Source organism: Polypterus senegalus, chromosome 18 (assembly GCF_016835505.1).
Source record: "Polypterus senegalus isolate Bchr_013 chromosome 18, ASM1683550v1, whole genome shotgun sequence".
Classification (NCBI taxonomy): Eukaryota; Metazoa; Chordata; class Cladistia; order Polypteriformes; family Polypteridae; genus Polypterus; species Polypterus senegalus.
This window is the reverse complement of record NC_053171.1, coordinates 44,780,139-44,797,463: the sequence shown is the minus strand read 5'-3', so window position 1 is coordinate 44,797,463 and position 17,325 is coordinate 44,780,139. Positions and strand designations below refer to the sequence as shown.

The window sequence follows — 17,325 nt, the reverse complement described above, 5'->3', positions numbered from 1 at the left end:
TCGCCTCCCTCCATTCCTCCTCTGGAGTTGGGTAGAAGAGGACGAAGCTCGGAGGAGAGGAGCAGAGGTGGTGAAGAAAGGACAGGACTATAAAGAGGCCAGAACTGAAGGCGTTTGGTGCAGGGGCACTGGGTTGTGTGCGGGACTGTATGCACTTGTACATATTGTAAATAAATGTGTGGTGAGTTCGCCATTGGTGTCTGCCTGTCTGTTTCGAGGCTGATCTTCCACGCTATCTATCTATCTATCTATCTATCTATCTATCTATCTATCTATCTATCTATCTATCTATCTATCTATCTATCTATCTATCTATCTATTTAAGCACAAACCAGCCAGAGCACAATGAAGTCAATGTTTTCAGAAATCTTTGTTTTTGCCTGTCCACACTAAAACGTCATGCCGGCTCTGAAGAATGTTTGTAAAAGTATTTGTTCTTGTTCGTTGAAAAATGCTGTGGTAATATATACAAAAGGAGAAAACAGAGACAAATGTCTGTGTTTTTTAAATGAAAATACAGTAATGTGGATGTTGTTTAAGTGGGTACTCAACCTGACAATTTGTACATTTTCCGCATATAACCCCGTAAAGTCTAGTTCGTTTGACTAGTGTGATCGCTCTGTGCCGGGCAAACAGTACCGTCACCTTGGAAGAGGTAGGCCCGATCACGTTTCCGTAGCATTCGGAAACGGTGTGATCGCTAAATGTGCCCAAGCACGGAAAACAGACATGACGTCAATGATGCGACAAGTTATATAGTGAGATTCTTATTCCATTCAATACCGTTTGAGTTAAAAACATTTTTATATTCTCACCTTACACATGAACCTGAATTATAGTTGGCAAGAAAAGCAGCAAATTCCTCCCTTAACATCATTTGTCGCTGTAAAAACCTTCTCCTACGTGCAGCACGATTAACAGCAAGACGCTGCACTGCACACTCAATAAATCTGTAAGAGGGTAGAGTGTTATCTGCCAGATGTTCGAGGCACCCCTTTAACAAAGTGATCACAGTGTGGGTAGGTGTTTGTTGAGAATGCCTTGGCATTGTTTTAATGAAGGGTGTTCTTGTCTGTCTTCAAGGCTGGAGCTGTGTGTTCAGACACAGTTAATATTTGCCAGGAAGTGATGGAAGAATCTATCAAGAAGAGGGCAGCAGGAAGTGAGGTGCAGCCATGCATTGTAGCTTCACAGGTAAGTGCCTTTGAAGCACGGCTAACATGTGACATTTGTTTTTTTAATAAATATTACTGTGGAGAATCCTGTGCTAAAGAGAGTTAAAATCAAGCTGCCTTAAATGACACTATCATCTTTGGCATGCTTAAAAACTTTTATTTCAGTTACAAGAATTTAAAAATTTGGTCCAATAGTCTGCCATTCAGGAATTTGGCACAGAGAAGTTGAAATATTAGTAATTTAAAAATTCCTTCACTGAATGTCATTGACAGCTTGTGTAGTTACACCATACAACAAATATTTTACTTCCTGAACAATTTTGGGTGTATTTTATGGTCTTTAGCCTGCTGATCGCAAAAATCACCTTTAAATTTTCAGATCATGTACTGTTGTATTGCAAATGCTTATTTTTTGTTTTCCTCTCAAACTCTAAGTATACATACAGTATATGCAGCACAACAACTGCAACTGGAACATCTGATCTAAAAGTACCAGCACTGCTACTGGAAATGAAACTCAGAAATGCGAAGTACTGCAGCTGGGACAGCCATGCTAAAGAGTCTCATTACACTAAAAAAGAACTGGCCGCTCCGTCTGGGGCAGGAAAGGGGGGCACATGAACCACCTGTCCACCCAACAAAGATATCTGTGACTCCTCCTCACTTGGAGTGATGAAAAATTTTGCAAAACTGACAAACAGGAAAGTTGAAGGATTTTGGTATTTCAGGCAGATGTTTCCATGAATAACTGTTGCCAAGTTGGCCTACAAAGCAGAGATATCATCCATGAGAAGAAGATCTGCTAGTGGGACCAGAGGAAATCACAGTGTATCCATTAAAGAATGTTGTTGAGAATTTTCTTGGCAACTACAGAGCACCAAATTGCATCTAACTGGTAGACAACATCCTTCAAGCATACAAAACTATGAAGTGCCAAACGTCGCTCAAGATTCATTGTCTGCATTCACACTTGGACTTGTTCCCTACTAATTGTGATGCAGTCAGTGACAACAGTGGCATATTGCAATGAGGAAAAGTGGTATGAGGGTAAGTGGAATCCATTCATGCTGGACACTGAAAGGAGAAGCATCAAAGTCTGAGTGCAAATGAAAATCAGCAGCAGAACATTTTTAACTCCTATACTGCATCACAAAATGGCTCATTATTGTCATGTGTTGTTTCATAAGATCAGTATTGTCATGTGCATGAATTACAGGGACATTTATATTTATTATTACACATTTATTATTGTTTTTAATATTTGGTGGCATAGTGGCATAGTAGATAGTGCCTGCTGCCTCGTAGCTTGTTAAGAATTTGCAAAATTCCCACACTTGTAGGCATGACTTTGTTTGTAGCTCTACTTCCCACAACCCAGGTGTGCAGATAGGTGAACTGTCCTGGCATGTGCAAGTGTGCCTCGTGATGAACTGGCATCCTTTCCAGAATTGATTGTTGTTTTGCAATCAGTTGTTTCCTCTTTTGCACCCAATATTCCTGGGTTATTGTCGCTTCACTAATGTAATAAGTGGGTTCAGAAAATGAATAGATGGTGGATATAACTTTTTTAATCTCCATGTTTGCTTCAGTTATCCATGAGAGAGATTGTGGTATTTTTCAAGTCTTGATGAAAATAAAGTACACAAGGTGGTTTATGGAACTTGTCTTTCCAGGAAAGTACAGCTGATCAGAAGACGCCAGACTGCGCATCAGAGGAGGGCATCAAAAGGCAGTTTGAAAATTCCAAGGAGAAGCTACAGAGCTACCTGAGCAAAGTGCTTGACCTCTTGCAGGAGCAGCAGGGCTCAGAGGAGAGTGTGAGCAGATATGAGGCACGGGCTGCTCTCTTCTAATAAAACCATTCTTCAAAAAGCACAAGGCTAAATGGGCACGCAAACTAACTGTTGTTTTCCAACCTAGGAAACTCTGCAGAAGTGTGACCCAAAAATATTGGAGGAGTTTCTGGAAGCTGCAGAGCAGATGAAAACCACCATTGAAGAGTCTTTCCATGATGTTCGAGTGAAGTGGCAGGTAGAGCAGCATATAAAATTTCACTTGCGCCATGAGGGTTCTTCTAAATCAGGGGTGCCCAATGCGTCGATCGCAATCGACCGGTAGATCGCAAAGGTAGTGCAGGTCAATCACGTTGCATTCAAAAAAAAATTTTTTAAAACGTAAGTCTATCATATATCCTCCCTATGGCATTTGCCACTTGATTGACATACAGGGCGGCCAGTCTGAGATCTCTTTCTCTTCTAACACACTTGTCATCCTGCACGCACGATCAAATGCATAAGCTACTACAAAACTCCGGCTGTGATCTAGTTATCTTTCCAATTTATATCGACTAAAGAAGGGATTTTAAAAAAAATGTTTGGGGAGGGTATAGGCTAGATGTGGAATTGGAAGAGGATTTTTTTTCTCACAATGTCACAATCAAAGTGCGTTTGTCTGATCTGTCAATCTATCATTGCTATTCTAAAGAAGGAAAATGTGGAAAGGCACTGTCGAACTGTTCATAAAAACTACGAAACTGACGTCCTTCCTAAATAGCAATCTGAGAAAGAGAAAGGAGAGGAAACTAAAATCGCGGTTAATCGGACAGCCGTCATTTTTTACTCGGCTGAATTCAAAAGCTCCTTGACTGCATTATTCGGCTCTACTTATTTATGCGAGTCAGCCTTTTCCCACATGGCGATTATTAAATCCAAATACTGTACTGTAGTGACCATAAATGTATTGAATTGTTATTGTGATTGTACTATAAAGATTATTCAGTTATGCAAGGTACGACAACATACATTTTATGTATAAAGTATACTCAGTATATGTATTGTATTTTTAATGTAGGTAGATCATTTCGACCTGGTCATTTTAGAAGTAGCTCACAAGCTGAAAAAGTGTGGGCACCCCTGTTCTAAATACTGTATTAAGTCAGTGGCGTAGCCAGCTTGCTAAAGGCCCCTGTGCAGCTCCCTATGGTGGGTTCCTCCTGTCTAGCATATCTGTTAGTAATTTATTTGCAACTAGATCCTAGGGGCCAGCTGGGCAGTGGCATCCACGACTGTGTCACTATCAGAACACACGCTGGTGACAAAGAATCCACCACTCCAAATGGAATGTGTAATACGTTTTTTAATTGCTTTATTACAGCCTCTGTAAGTTAGCAAAAATAAAATAAACTAGCCAACCCGCAGCGTACCATACGCCGCATAATCAGGCCGGTTTTTTAATGATTTTTAAGCACAGGGAGAAAATTAACATTTACAAAATCGGTAATGTAATAAATCAGCAAGAAAAGCAACATTGTAACAATGCACGGAATGAACCAACACACAATCATCCGTGACTGAAAACTGGCGGACCGCCATCGCTCATGCGCCCACCTCCAACTCGTCACTTGAGTCGTTGTCGTCTTTGCACAGTCCAGATGCACCTGTGACTCACGTAGACTTTCCGTGTTCCTGCAGGAGCATCTAAGAAGTTTGTCGTTGGTGTTTGTCGTGGATGCGAATTGCTGTATGTAGCGTGTAAAACAGTTTGCTATGGTGCACGTGGTCGTGTGTTGTAACCGAAAACTCGGTTTTTAAAGACTGCTTACTTCATTGTGTTTTAACCTCAGTTGTAAAGGATTGTTTTAAAGGTCCCAAGGGATACCCCTCGGAAACTGTTTTACACGCTGCATATGGCGATTCACCTCCGGCGTGGCTCCTTCCTGCGTGCACCATAGGTGTCTTACTTGTCGGCGGCTTAGTGAATCCATGCCCCTTCCAGCGTGCTTTCTATGGTTGTCTTGCCTTTCCATGGGTGTCTTGCCTTAGTGAATTATATATATAGATTGTGGAATGCAATGTGGGAAGTGTGGGTAGTAGTAGTAGTAAAATGTAACATGTAAAATGTGGACCTGCTTACTTTTCCAAGACAACTTTGTGAAGGCAGATGATTAAAATGTAACGTAAGCTAGAAAGTAGAAACTGTTCTGTGCTATTAAAGGAAACAATTTCAAAATGTAATGAATTAAAACAGTAAGACCAGCTGACAGTATACTAGTACTACACAATCGACTCGTTTTAAACAAGTTCAGAGAAAATGGACAACAAAAAGCTCACAAATCTTCAGAGTAGTGACACTAATGCACTTAAGCCATATTAAGGTACACAATAAAACACATTACAGATTTGTTAAACTGTTAAAGCTTACAAAAATGGAACTGACTGACAAGTCACAAGTCACATTACTTCTAATATCACTAGTACCTTAAAATACTCACTTGCATGTGTTTTGTCGCACAAAAGTCTCAACAATGTTTGACACGTCAAGTTGTCTGGCATGCTCGTTTTCAATTGAGAGTACAGCCAAGCTACTAAGTTTGACTTGCTACATGGTGCTTCTGAGGTAATTTTTGAGGAGTTTTAACTTCTAGAACGATCGTTCACACGCAGTAATGGTCACAGGTATTGTCCGCACTAACATGTAAGCCGTGCAAACATCGCTGAAAGTAGACAAGAATGTAAAGTGATCTATCAGTGACACTTAAGCTACTTCGAAAACAGTTGACTTGGTTGACAGAATGGATTGAAAACATGAACAAATTGACAGCAATTGAGAGTAAAATGTCGGTGCTATTGTGTTCAATTAGAAGATCGGCAGAAGCATACAATTTGTCGTCAGCCATTCAGATCAGAGTTCATGATAACAAGACATTGAACATTGAAGCCACTGCATTGAGACTGTAAAACCGCTGTTTTAACTAAGTTATTAAAATTTAAAAAAAAAAAAAAACCTATACGGCCCCGAGTGGGTCCCCCAAGCTCATAGGCCCTTATATTTTGCACAATCTGCACAATCCATTGCTACGCTATATTATGGAGCATGTATGTTCTCTCCATGTCTGTCTTAGTTTTTTGGAAGGTATGGCTTTTGACATCATCCCAAAAATGTACTTGTTCGGTAATTGATGGTAATTTTTAATTTAAGTAATTCAGCATGGGTGTGTTTGTGAGCGCCCTTTCCATGACTGACCCCTGCCTTGTGCTCTTAGTTGCTGGAAAATGTAACCCAGTAGAAGTGAACAGGTTTAGTAGTGGATGGATGGTTGTTTGGTTCTTCTGAAGTCTTTTCTCTGGAGTGAATGTGTACTGTAGTGCGACTGCAGGCTTTTTGTGATGACCAGTGAGTGTGCTGTTATAAGTGGGGGCTGATTCATTTAGAAGTCATTTTCGCCATTTTGTTTCTCTCTCTCTATCTACAGGCTGCTCATTCAGAGATCCCACTCTACCTGAAACAGTTGAAATTTGAGACTCGGAGAGGGAAGTTTCAAGATGTCGCCACAGAGTGCGAGCTGCAGCTTAAAAAGGAGCTGGAACAGATAGACTCAGTCGCCTCAGCAGTTCTCATCGAGGAGCATCAGGTAGTGCAGGGCATGAAGGGGTCAGGAAAATTGCAAGGAGTTTTTAGAAATGCTGGTTATTAAAATAATGTATTGTATATGTGAGGGGGCTACATCAAAATAAAGTGTGCCACAGTCAGAGAGAGACAGAGAGAGAGACAGAGGTTGGGAGCATGCGCTGATAGTGCATTGCTGCACCCACTACATTACGAACCACCGGGATTGAGACCTGAGGTCAGTGGGTGACACCTTAGCACCTCACTGGAACAATGTGAGGCTTTTGATGGTGACTGGAGTGCCAATCCTGCCACCAATCCCCAAGGTTTCCCTGTACTGCAAGTTGGAAGCCCTGCTTGCAGGGCTGTTAACAGATTAATGTCATACCCAGAACGAAGCAATTGCGGGTTAAGGGCCTTGCTCAAGGGCCCAACGGAGCAGAGTCACTTCTGGCATTTACAGGTTTAAAACCAGAAACCTTACGATTGCCGCCGCCACAGATCCCTACGTTAGAGCCACCACTCCATCCTACAGTCAGAATGTGTGAATGAAAAGGATATTTAATGAAATATAATAATTAATGAAAAGTAACATATAAGGGAGGGGAGATCAAAGGGAGAACAACACATACCAAATAAACAGAAGAGAAAACAAGACTTAATTTCACAAGCTTTGCTTCCTTGCTATGAAACTGGTTTTCTTGTTCACTTCTCCACCTCAAGAAGTGTACCCCATAGCCACCAAACCCTTTCCTTCCCACCTTCCATTTTCTTAGCCTGTCTTGGCAACACTCCTTCTGCACCAGTTGAACCCTCCCCCTAACTACTAATAAGTGAGCCACTGTTGTACCCACCCAGGATCACGTTTGGATCGAGAAGTGCCCTTAAAAATCCAGGAATTGTCCAACCTGGCCCCCATTAGTGATCTAAGAAAGCATCTTGCTCTTCTGAACTCCTGTTTCTAAATAAAGAGCCAGGCATCTTGGTACCTCTCATGCTGCCTTCCCTCCACCAGACGCCCACCTGTCTTATATGATGCCTTCAGATAGGAGTCTTGATGGTCTTCTTTGATAGCCACTTCCTCACTTCAGTGCTCATAGAGTAATACGTTTAGGGGCATCCTTTAAAAAATTGGGCATTGTGCCATCAGAAATTGGTTAAACAAACTATTACTTGAATGAGCTTTCCATTGATGTGGATTTCTCTGTTGATTTATGAATGTTGTCTGCCCATCCTCACCATGTGCCAGCCCTATACCTATCTCCTCCTTGCTCTGTCACAATGGATGGGCCAGTTATGGACAAGTTATTATCAGGTAGGCTAATTGTCTTCAGTCTTCCAGCCGTGATTCCACAGGGAGGTCTCATGTGCCCATAGTCCCATCTATCTGACATTCACTACCAGTCTACATTTCTGAGGTCCACAGAATGGAGGGATAATGTGATTGGTCACATCAAGCTGTCAGGCGTGACCTTACTGGATGCTTCTCCCATTTCTCCAAACTTTTAATATTCAAATAAGCAGTGGGTGGAAGTGCAGTTTTTTGTTATAGACCATGATATGGGTCATAAATAGCGGAGGTGCCAGTCCTACTCTCAAGGCACAATCAAGTTTCTTCCCCTTTAGTTTACCTAAAATGATGCCATTCTATATTTTGATGGACTTTTTTTACTTCTCTGTCACTCTTCCCCAGGCTTGGTTTTCTCCAGAAGGGAAATTTGGCTGTGCAGAGCAGCACTTAACAGTCATGAAGGAGGTGTGCGACATGCTGACCTGTGAGAAAACCAACAATCTCATGAGTGCACAGCTCACCAAGTGTGAAGAGAGGAAGACTGACATTCAAAACCAAGCAGCGAGAGTCTGGGAGCTCCTGCATCGATCTTCTGTGGAGAGGTGGGAGCCATGCTGTCAAGGTTGATGGGCATAAGACGTTAGGGTGTAGGGACCAGGCTCTGGTTGGGTAGAAAGAGACTCCTGGGCTTCTTTATAAGCCTGAACTTATACTGGTCTTGTGCTTCCTTGATTTACTTCTTGGGCTAATGGGACGTCGTAGCATAAGACCTGTCATGTTCAGGCCTCATTCCCTTTGACTAGTCTGGTTTAGGAATATCTTTTGAACTTGAAACTTCTACCAAATCCATTTTCACTGTAGTCCTTGGACTACTTCAGCCCTACTTTTTTGCTCTTGGATGAGTTGGTCAACAAGATCTTAACTTTCAATGAGTAGAAAAGTTTTTTTTATGATCTAATACTGGTTCTGGCCTGGAATCCTTTAAAACATTTTTCTAAATACATTGTTTATCATAATATTATATGTAAAATAAGAATTCAAATCACACCATCCTCATGTCGGCTATCAACCCAGCCTTACACCATAGCATGTTGTGCTATTTATGCCTCTCTAATAGATAACCTGGGGTACCAGCTCCTCTCAGGTGTTCATTTTACCTTGGTTGTTATTTTATTGAACAAAACAAAAGTCACATGGGTATGTGCTGAGCCAAAGTGAGGCCAGAGAAAGTCTCCTTTCCTTTTCATCACAGGTTAAGCTTTCAGGTCGAGTCAGTGACACCCACATCTCCATTTGTTTGACGGTTTACCTCTATGCACTAAACTTTTGTCCTTTTCCCAGTATTCCAATAGTCAAGGGGACATTAATTAGTAAAAAGAAACTGAAAAATCATGTTGCAGCTCTTAGGAATAAATATAGTAATCCCTCCTCGAACCCCCTGCGATAGGTGAAAATCCGCGAAGTAGAAACCATGTTTGTATGGTTATTTTTTATATTTTAAGCCGTTATAAACTCTCCCACACTGTTTATAAATATTCCCCGCACAGTTATACAGCATAATCCATTTTTATTCTCTTAGATATTAGGTAAGATTCATTGAAATTATGTATGTAAACACACTGTTTATATACAGTAAAACCAAAATATTATTTTAAAGATATTGAGTGTCTCCAATATCACATGTTACAACCATTACGATAGACAGGCCACCAGCAATAAATATGTACAATGCTTGAAAAATTATATACAGTAAATGTGTGTACAATGACACTAAACGTACGTACATGTACTAAGTACTTTAAGTAGAAAATTAATTATGGTTACTCACCAACAATGACACGATGACTTGTCCGATTACGATGAGTTTAGTTTTACTGCACAACAAAGGAGAGCGTTACAGCTCTTCCAAAGCAGCCTCTTCAGGCGACTGTGTAGCACCGGCGTTGTTCTTCTTCAATCCAAATCCCTAAAGCAGATTCCATCCAGACTACTGCCTTATTACATCCACTTACAACTCGTTTTGCACACTGGTTAAAAGGACACTGCGGCCGTAGATTTTATATTCCTTTCCTACTTTTTAAATAAAAAGAATCGTAGCCTCATTGATGCTGTAATGGCATCCTACAGTGGTGTAGCTTTTCCCTTCCTTCAACATATCCAAAACGTTTACCTTTTTAGCAATCGTTAACATCTTCCGTTGGCGCTTGGGCACGGCCCCTGAAGCAGTAGCAGGAGCAGATCGTTTTGGAGCCATAATGAATGGCTTGACTATGCACAAAGATAAACACAAAAGAGCACAAAAGTTAACTCTTTACACAGCGAAACACGTTGATGCTGAATGAGCGAGACGAGACTTCCTGGTTAACGCAGCGGAATCGAATTCGGCACTCCGTCGCTGAGCCATTCAACACACAGGAACTTAACTGCGTGCTCTGATCTCAGCCATCTGTCAATAGCGTCCCTTGTATGAAATCAACTGGGCAAACCAACTGAGGAAGCATGTACAGGAAGTAAAAAGACCCATTGTCCGCAGAACCCGCAAAGCAGCGAAAAATCCGTGTTATATATTTAGATATGCTTACATATAAAATCCGCAATAGAGTGAAGCCGCGAAAGTCGAAGCGCGATATGGCGAGGGATTACTGTATTACAGTAGGCTACGTTTGAACTTTCAGGCAGTCTCCAGGAGGGGGAGAAGTGGAGCAGGACAGCTGTGTCCGAGTGTCATTTGTTGAGCTGCCCATCACAGTTTCAACTGGTCAGGTGAGTATTGTGCTTGTACTCTTTATCTTGTTATCATTCTCAAAGTTGACATGGGAGGAGGGTGAGACTTGGTTGCCACAAAGGCACACACCAGTGCAGTAATGTTAAGAGGCTAAAATAATTAATATGATATACAGCATCATTGGTGCACCCTGCTGTTATTCTCCACCATGGACTACCTACTCACAGTCCTCAAAATCTCTCCATTTAAAAGGATGCTTATTGCGTTATTACTCATAAGTAAATAAAGGTTCTAATAATAAAAAGTAAATCACTTATGTTATTACTCAATACTGAGATCTAAGCAGGCAGGTAATATGATCTACAAAAATCTGTGCTTTTTAGGCACCGAATTGTGCCACTTCAGCTGTTGTCAAGACAAGCTATGGCATCAAAGACAATATAAAACATTTTATATAGTGCCACCTTTCACTGCTATGAATAGACACAAAACTAAAGGTGTCTGCCCGACTATGTTAAGCCGCCCCTTTCTACTTTGGGGCTGTAGGTAAATCCTAATAGGTGGCAAGCATAGCTGTCTAACTGTACAAAGTGAAGCCATTGGTTCCAATGAGGTAAGGACTTTTAGAAATGTGTCAAGTCAGTGAGTTTTGTGAAAATGCTACCCTGACATCGCAGCTTAGCCATAAAGTTTAGAGAGCCGCTAGCTCGGTTTAAGTCTGATGGCGAATGTGGCTGATGACCTGGCAAATTTTTATGTGTGTTTCAAGGTAACTGTGACTGCACAGAACCTTCCAGTTGTGCAAAGAGCCATGAAAGAGAATGTTGAGGAAGGTGGCGAAGAAGAAGACCTTTCAGAGGTGGACCTCATCCAAAGGTAATGAATGTTTGGCATTGTGCATAATGATCTTAAGCTTGTATGCAGCTTCTCGGCCATGGAAAAGCATTTCATCAATCTTTTCACACACAGTTCTTGTGCAGTTGTTGCTTTCAGAAGCAGTTTGGGACTCTGTTGTGAGTGATGTAAGAGCGAATAGGCAATTTTTACACACGTGTAAAACCTGTGAGCTTGTGTGGTCTACCACTTTGTGGCTGAGCTGGTGTTGTTCCTAGACATTTCCACTTCACAATAATTGCCCTTATGGTTTACCGGGCCAGATGTAGCTGTTCAGAAATTTCATATACTGCCTTGTGACAAAGTGTAGCATCCTATGATAGTGCCACGTTCAAAGTCACTGAGCTCCTCAGTATGACCCATTCTACTGCCAATGTTTGTCAATGGAGATTGCATGGCTACGTGCTTGAACTGTTAACAATGAGTATAGCTGGAACATCTGACCTTGATAATTTGGAGGGGTGTCCACATACGTTTGGCCTTATAGTATATACAGGATATGGCACAAAGTAGGCAAAAATTAAAAAAAAAAAATCTAGCACTTCACCTAAGTTTGTCACTGATGCATTACATGTAAAATATGGAAGTGCTCAAGTGTATTATCCTTTCCCTTGCCTCTTCTGAATTAATGAAACAAGACTGTCTTGGGCTGTTTTGATGGTAGATGAGCCAGCAGGCGTGGAGGATGCCTGATCCACTCTTAGTTAAAAAGAGAGAGACAAAGATAAAGCCCACAAAGGACCTGCCAGAACTTTCAGTTTTCAATACAAGGTGCCTAGCCAGCGTGTCTTGGGTGAGGTTCACCATGTAAGGGCAAAGTAAGATAGGACTAGCGTGAGGTAGTACCCTTCTCAGTCACTAGGGTGCGGCACAAAGGGGCTTACAAAGCAGAATAGGACTGCCTCACTTCATTAAGAAAATGGCAAGCTGACAGTAATCGAGTCCTTTATTGGTTGCTGAAAACTGCTGGGGCTCTCCATGGAGAGATCTTGCTTGGCATCCTTGAAGCCATCGAAGGACCACCTCTGAGTCTAGATGTGACCTTGTAATGGGATTAGAGATGGCACAGCTTATCTGCCAGCTGGTATCTGGGTAGGCCAGATAAAAGTGTCCAGTCTTCAGTTTTAAATTATCTCCTGCAATTACTTTCTTTATATGCATCATATTTTAGCTTAAAAAATAAGTTACAAATAACAAGGCCAAAATAAAGGAAACAAATACCAGAATAGCATTTTGGTATGTTCTATCAGAGAAATTGCTCTGGTGCTTATTATATGAAATAAAGAGTAGTGGATGTGTCTGTGGTTTTATTTTTAGGTATGGTGATGAAAAGAAGAAACTTAACGTACAGTTCATCAAGAACAAGCAACTCCTCAGCACCGGATTTCCAGACATTGCAGAAGACCTGTTCTCTCTACAGTCACGTCATCTGGAGCTGGAGGTGTGCCAATGTATTCCTATGATGCCAAGGGTGCTTTGTTTGGCACCATTTGCCAACACTCATGTCTCACGTTTCTTTTTTTTAATCCATCCAGGCTGCCCTGCAGGTTACTGAGTCTATCCACTCCAAACTTGTGGTCTGCTCCTCCAAGGGGATGAAAGTTTCAAAACAAAAGGACAAATCGCGAGTGAAGAGAATTGTAGGAAGACTGAGTGAAGAGTGGAAGGAGCAGAAGGGGCAGCTACAAGAGCGGTATGGGGTGTAGAACAAGAGTGGGGTCTCACATGGAACACCTGAGCCTCCTCAGAAGTTCTGAAAAAATGAAAGCAATACTCTAGTACTTATTGTTTGTTGTCATTATGGGATAGTAACTGACTCATAACACACTCACTAGCTACTTTTCTAAGTATGTGGTTGTAATTTTTTATTTTTGTGATGAGTTTTAAAGTACATTTCCTATTTTACAGGATGAAATCTATTGAGTTGTCTTTGGGAATAATCACTCCATTGGACAACGAAGTGTCCATACTCTCAACAACAGTGGAAGAGTTCCGAGCCATGCCGAGGATTGTCCATGGTGTCACTATAAGGGATGCAGAGGAGCTTCCAATGATACTTAAGGTGATTCCCTCTTCTCCAAGAAAAAAGAAAGACTTAATAAGCACTGATTTAGGAGAGAAAGTATTGACGAAAATGAGGCAGAACTATCAGAGAACAATGGTCACGGTATACAAGAGTATACTTAAGAAGTGGTTAGGTCACAAGTAGCACATATTCATAAAGACATCTTTGGAGAAGGGAACTATACAGATTTCTTGTAGCACTCACAATAAATATTTATGAGCAGATGTGCTGTGTAGTTTATTGGATGTGTTATGCAGGTGACCTTGGGGATCAATGCGATTGAGAATATGGAGACGGGAGTAAAGCCCTGTACTATTTGTGGGTTTGTGTGTGACTTGCCAAGTTCAGTATGGGTTGGCCTCTCTTACACCCTAAGTGTAATCCACACACATCCTATCACTCCTCAGTTTTAGCATGAACAGCACAAAGTCTATGGAGAGTTCTCTGCTGGGTGCTACAATACTTGCCTTATGCAAACCCAGTAATGGGCATCAATTGATTTATACGATAATAACATGCTCTTAAAATATACTGTATTTATAGGAGCCCCCACCAATCTTAATTTGTAGTCTTTACAATTAGAAATGCAGAAGAACAAGCTGTCCAAAATATAAGAAGGTGCCAAATTGTTCAGAGCCTTATATACAAGTACAAGTATTTTAAAATCAATCGTGAAAGACACGGGCAGCCAGTACAATGATGCCATGACTGGTATGCTCAGGTTTTCTCTTTTTAGTTAAAGTTCTTGCTGCTGTGTTTTGGACTAATTGCACTGAATCTGATGTATTTTTTGGTAGATGACTAAAATCAAAAGCACTGCAAGATGTGCAGCAGTGATATAAAAGGTCTAACTCGTGCAATATTTCTTAACTGAAATTATGCAGTCTTGCAGGATAAGTTCAGTATTTTTCAAGTTGAAGTTATTTCTTCATATATAGTATCTATGCATTTGCCACACAAAGTTTTCTGTAAATTTAAAAAAAAAATATCTTGCCTGAACTGGTGCTTTACAATGGAACAATGGGGTATGGAGCAGCACCAGAAAGTAAAAGCCTAAAACTTACGAATAAGTCCTGTTTGACTTTTGATAAAAGAAAGCATGGTTTCCTTGTTTGTAACATGTGAGAACAAAATGGATCTGAATATATGAATTTTATCACACATTCCTGGTTCCACTTTTCTCAAGATAAGGTTATGTTTTCAATTTGCTTGTGAGAGTTCTTAAATAAATATGGAAGTAAATCCAAATAAAACCATCTGTGTGGTACAAAATGTTTACTGTCATTTTGCTCCTCCATCAGAGATGACTTTTCCTTAGGCAGGCAAACAACTTGGCAGTAGGGCAGTGGCACCAAGTGCCACATTAGAGTACCAAGAAGAGAAACAGAGTAGGTGAGGGTTAATAACAAATTATAATTCTCATACTACTTATGTTTTAGTGCTAATGACTAACAACAGAGATGAAGTATGCACAGTTAATCAGCAGCTCTAGTCAGGGTATGTTAAGCTGAAGTGGTGAGTCTTCAGCTGGGATTTGAAAGATGAGATTGAAGGGTACCTCATTCCCCCCATTAATTAACATCTCTGTTTTATCTGTGTCTAAAGGCAAGTCCATCCACTCCTTTAATTCATTAACACAACTAATTAAAGACAAAATCACAGAAACTTCAATTTGTCTAAAAGAAAGGTATAATTGGGTGTCATCTGCGTATGAGTGAAAAGTAACATTATGTTTCCTAATGATTGATCCCAGTGGAAGCATGTAAATTGAAAACAGTAAAAGTCCCAGTACTAGCCAGAGACATACAGAAATGTCAGGACTATCATAATTTGGGGGTTTTCCAATATGATGAAGCAAATTCCCTACAAGGGTATTTTTTGGGAGTTATTTCTTGACTTAGAGAGTCAAGGCTGGGGGGCTGTCAAGAGGCAGGACCTGTTAAAGCCTATTGCGGCACTCCTTGTGTGATTTTGGGCTACACAAAAATGAATTATATCGTATTGTATTTTATCTTTCCAGAGGAAACTACACCTGAGAGTGTGAAAGGTTTATTGCAGAAAACTACAAATGCACACAGCTGTTTTTCTTTTAAAATGGCTGAATCTCATAATATTTGAGTTCATTTGTTCAAAACTGACATGTGTAAGCTATTTTCCAGTGTGTGTGTGTGTAATCGCAAGACACGGATCAATATTTGACAACCGTCTTGGCTTGAAAAATTGACATATTTGGTAAGGTTTAAGGTTTTTCTTTTCCGACTATCCCCATACCCGTTAACTCCAAAGTAAAACGCCAGTGAGCGCAAGATCTTTTTTAAAATTTATAGAAAATGCTGGACTTTGGAGCACAACTTCGTGTGGCAAATGTATATACAGGTAGTCCCCAGGTTATGGACATTCGACCTACGACTTACGAACGAGGCCACAGCTGCGACGCATGCACCTCAGTAACTGCCGCTCCGTCATCTTCGGCCAGGGGATGCTGCAAGCGGTGGCTCGAGGTGGGCGATTTCACTGCTCGCGCAGTGTAGTGTCCTTCGGGCGGCTCCAGGCAGCAAGCGGTGACCCGTGGTCCATAGTCACCGGGGCCACAGCTATCGCTCGTGTGCAGGATGATGGTTCGCTGTCCGCCCACCACGCCACCGCAGCTACTGCACCTGACTGGACGCAGGCTGGATGGAGCGGATGGGGCATTTCACTGCCCGCCCAGCACAAATGGCTGGTAATGCTGCAAGCACTGACCCGGTTGTGGCTGAACGGAGGCCATTGAGGGTGAACAGGGCAGCGGGGGTAGCATTGTAGTGTGCCTTGGATGGCTGCCTGTTGAATTGGGGTTGGGCGATTCACTACCCGCCTTTGGCCACACCGTGTTCGTTCTTGGTTGGCAGACGCTTCAGGCAACATACTGTAGTGAAGGTGACTGTGTGGTGGGCGAGTGATGAACCCCCCGTCGCCGCCCCAGTCATTCTCAACAGCAAGCCTGCTTGTACTGTTACGCACATAGCAGGAAGTTGTCTCTTGTCAGTACATCAGACGTGTTGACGACTGCTGCCTTCCTGCTGTGATAGCATGTACTGTATAGCGCTGTGTAGAAGAGCTCATCTTAACCTTTTGTCTTCACCCTTCAAAAATGTCTCTGAAACACAAATCTGATGCAAGTGCTGGTGATATAGTACAGTAAAGAGAAAAACCATTAGCATTGAAAATAAAGTAGAAATAATAAAAAGGTCAGAGAGAGGTGAAACTCCATCATTCATTGACAGAGCACTTGGTTACAGTCGGTCAACAATAGCATTTATTAAAATAATGTACCTGTTCCGACTTACATGCAAATTCAACTTAAGTACAAACCTACAGTCCCTATCTCATGCGTAACCCAGGGACTGCCTGTATATATCATCTTTGTGATGAAAGAACTTCAACTTGAAAAATACCAAACCCATCCTTTAATGTGTGATTTGAATCTATTTCAATCTAAACGGATGCAGTGATTCTTTGTTTCTGGCCTTATTTGTAAAGCCAAATGGCCTAATTTATGTCTAAGGTCTTCACTTTTTTGTTTACTGCCAATAATTCAAATTTCCATTTTTTTCCTTGTTAAGTTTAAAGAAGTTATTACGTATCCATTTGATGATGCTGCTAAGACACTGGACCAGAGTATTTAAAGCCTCAGGATTATTTAAAGACGCAGGGTTTAAGCCTCAGGATGTAAGGTACAGATATGGTATGCATCTCAGGAAAGAAACTGAGGAGATCACCCTGATTTGAACATTAGAGCAGAAGTACAGAA

The 17,325-nt window shown here is 41.3% G+C and overlaps 1 protein-coding gene across 12 annotated transcripts in view; it reads left to right on the top strand.

Annotated features, from left to right (window-relative positions):
* Positions 1–17,325, top strand: part of syne2b (spectrin repeat containing, nuclear envelope 2b) — a 437,867-nt gene that overhangs the window by 116,581 nt on the left and 303,961 nt on the right. For all 12 annotated transcript variants that reach the window (XM_039741095.1, XM_039741096.1, XM_039741103.1 and 9 more), the window contains 10 exons: positions 1,084–1,194; positions 2,849–3,007; positions 3,096–3,206; positions 6,427–6,585; positions 8,254–8,453; positions 10,527–10,614; positions 11,346–11,452; positions 12,788–12,911; positions 13,006–13,163; positions 13,379–13,532. In XM_039741095.1, coding sequence (XP_039597029.1) covers positions 1,084–1,194; positions 2,849–3,007; positions 3,096–3,206; positions 6,427–6,585; positions 8,254–8,453; positions 10,527–10,614; positions 11,346–11,452; positions 12,788–12,911; positions 13,006–13,163; positions 13,379–13,532 — 1,371 coding nt within the window. The remainder of the gene's footprint in view (positions 1–1,083; positions 1,195–2,848; positions 3,008–3,095; positions 3,207–6,426; positions 6,586–8,253; positions 8,454–10,526; positions 10,615–11,345; positions 11,453–12,787; positions 12,912–13,005; positions 13,164–13,378; positions 13,533–17,325) is intronic.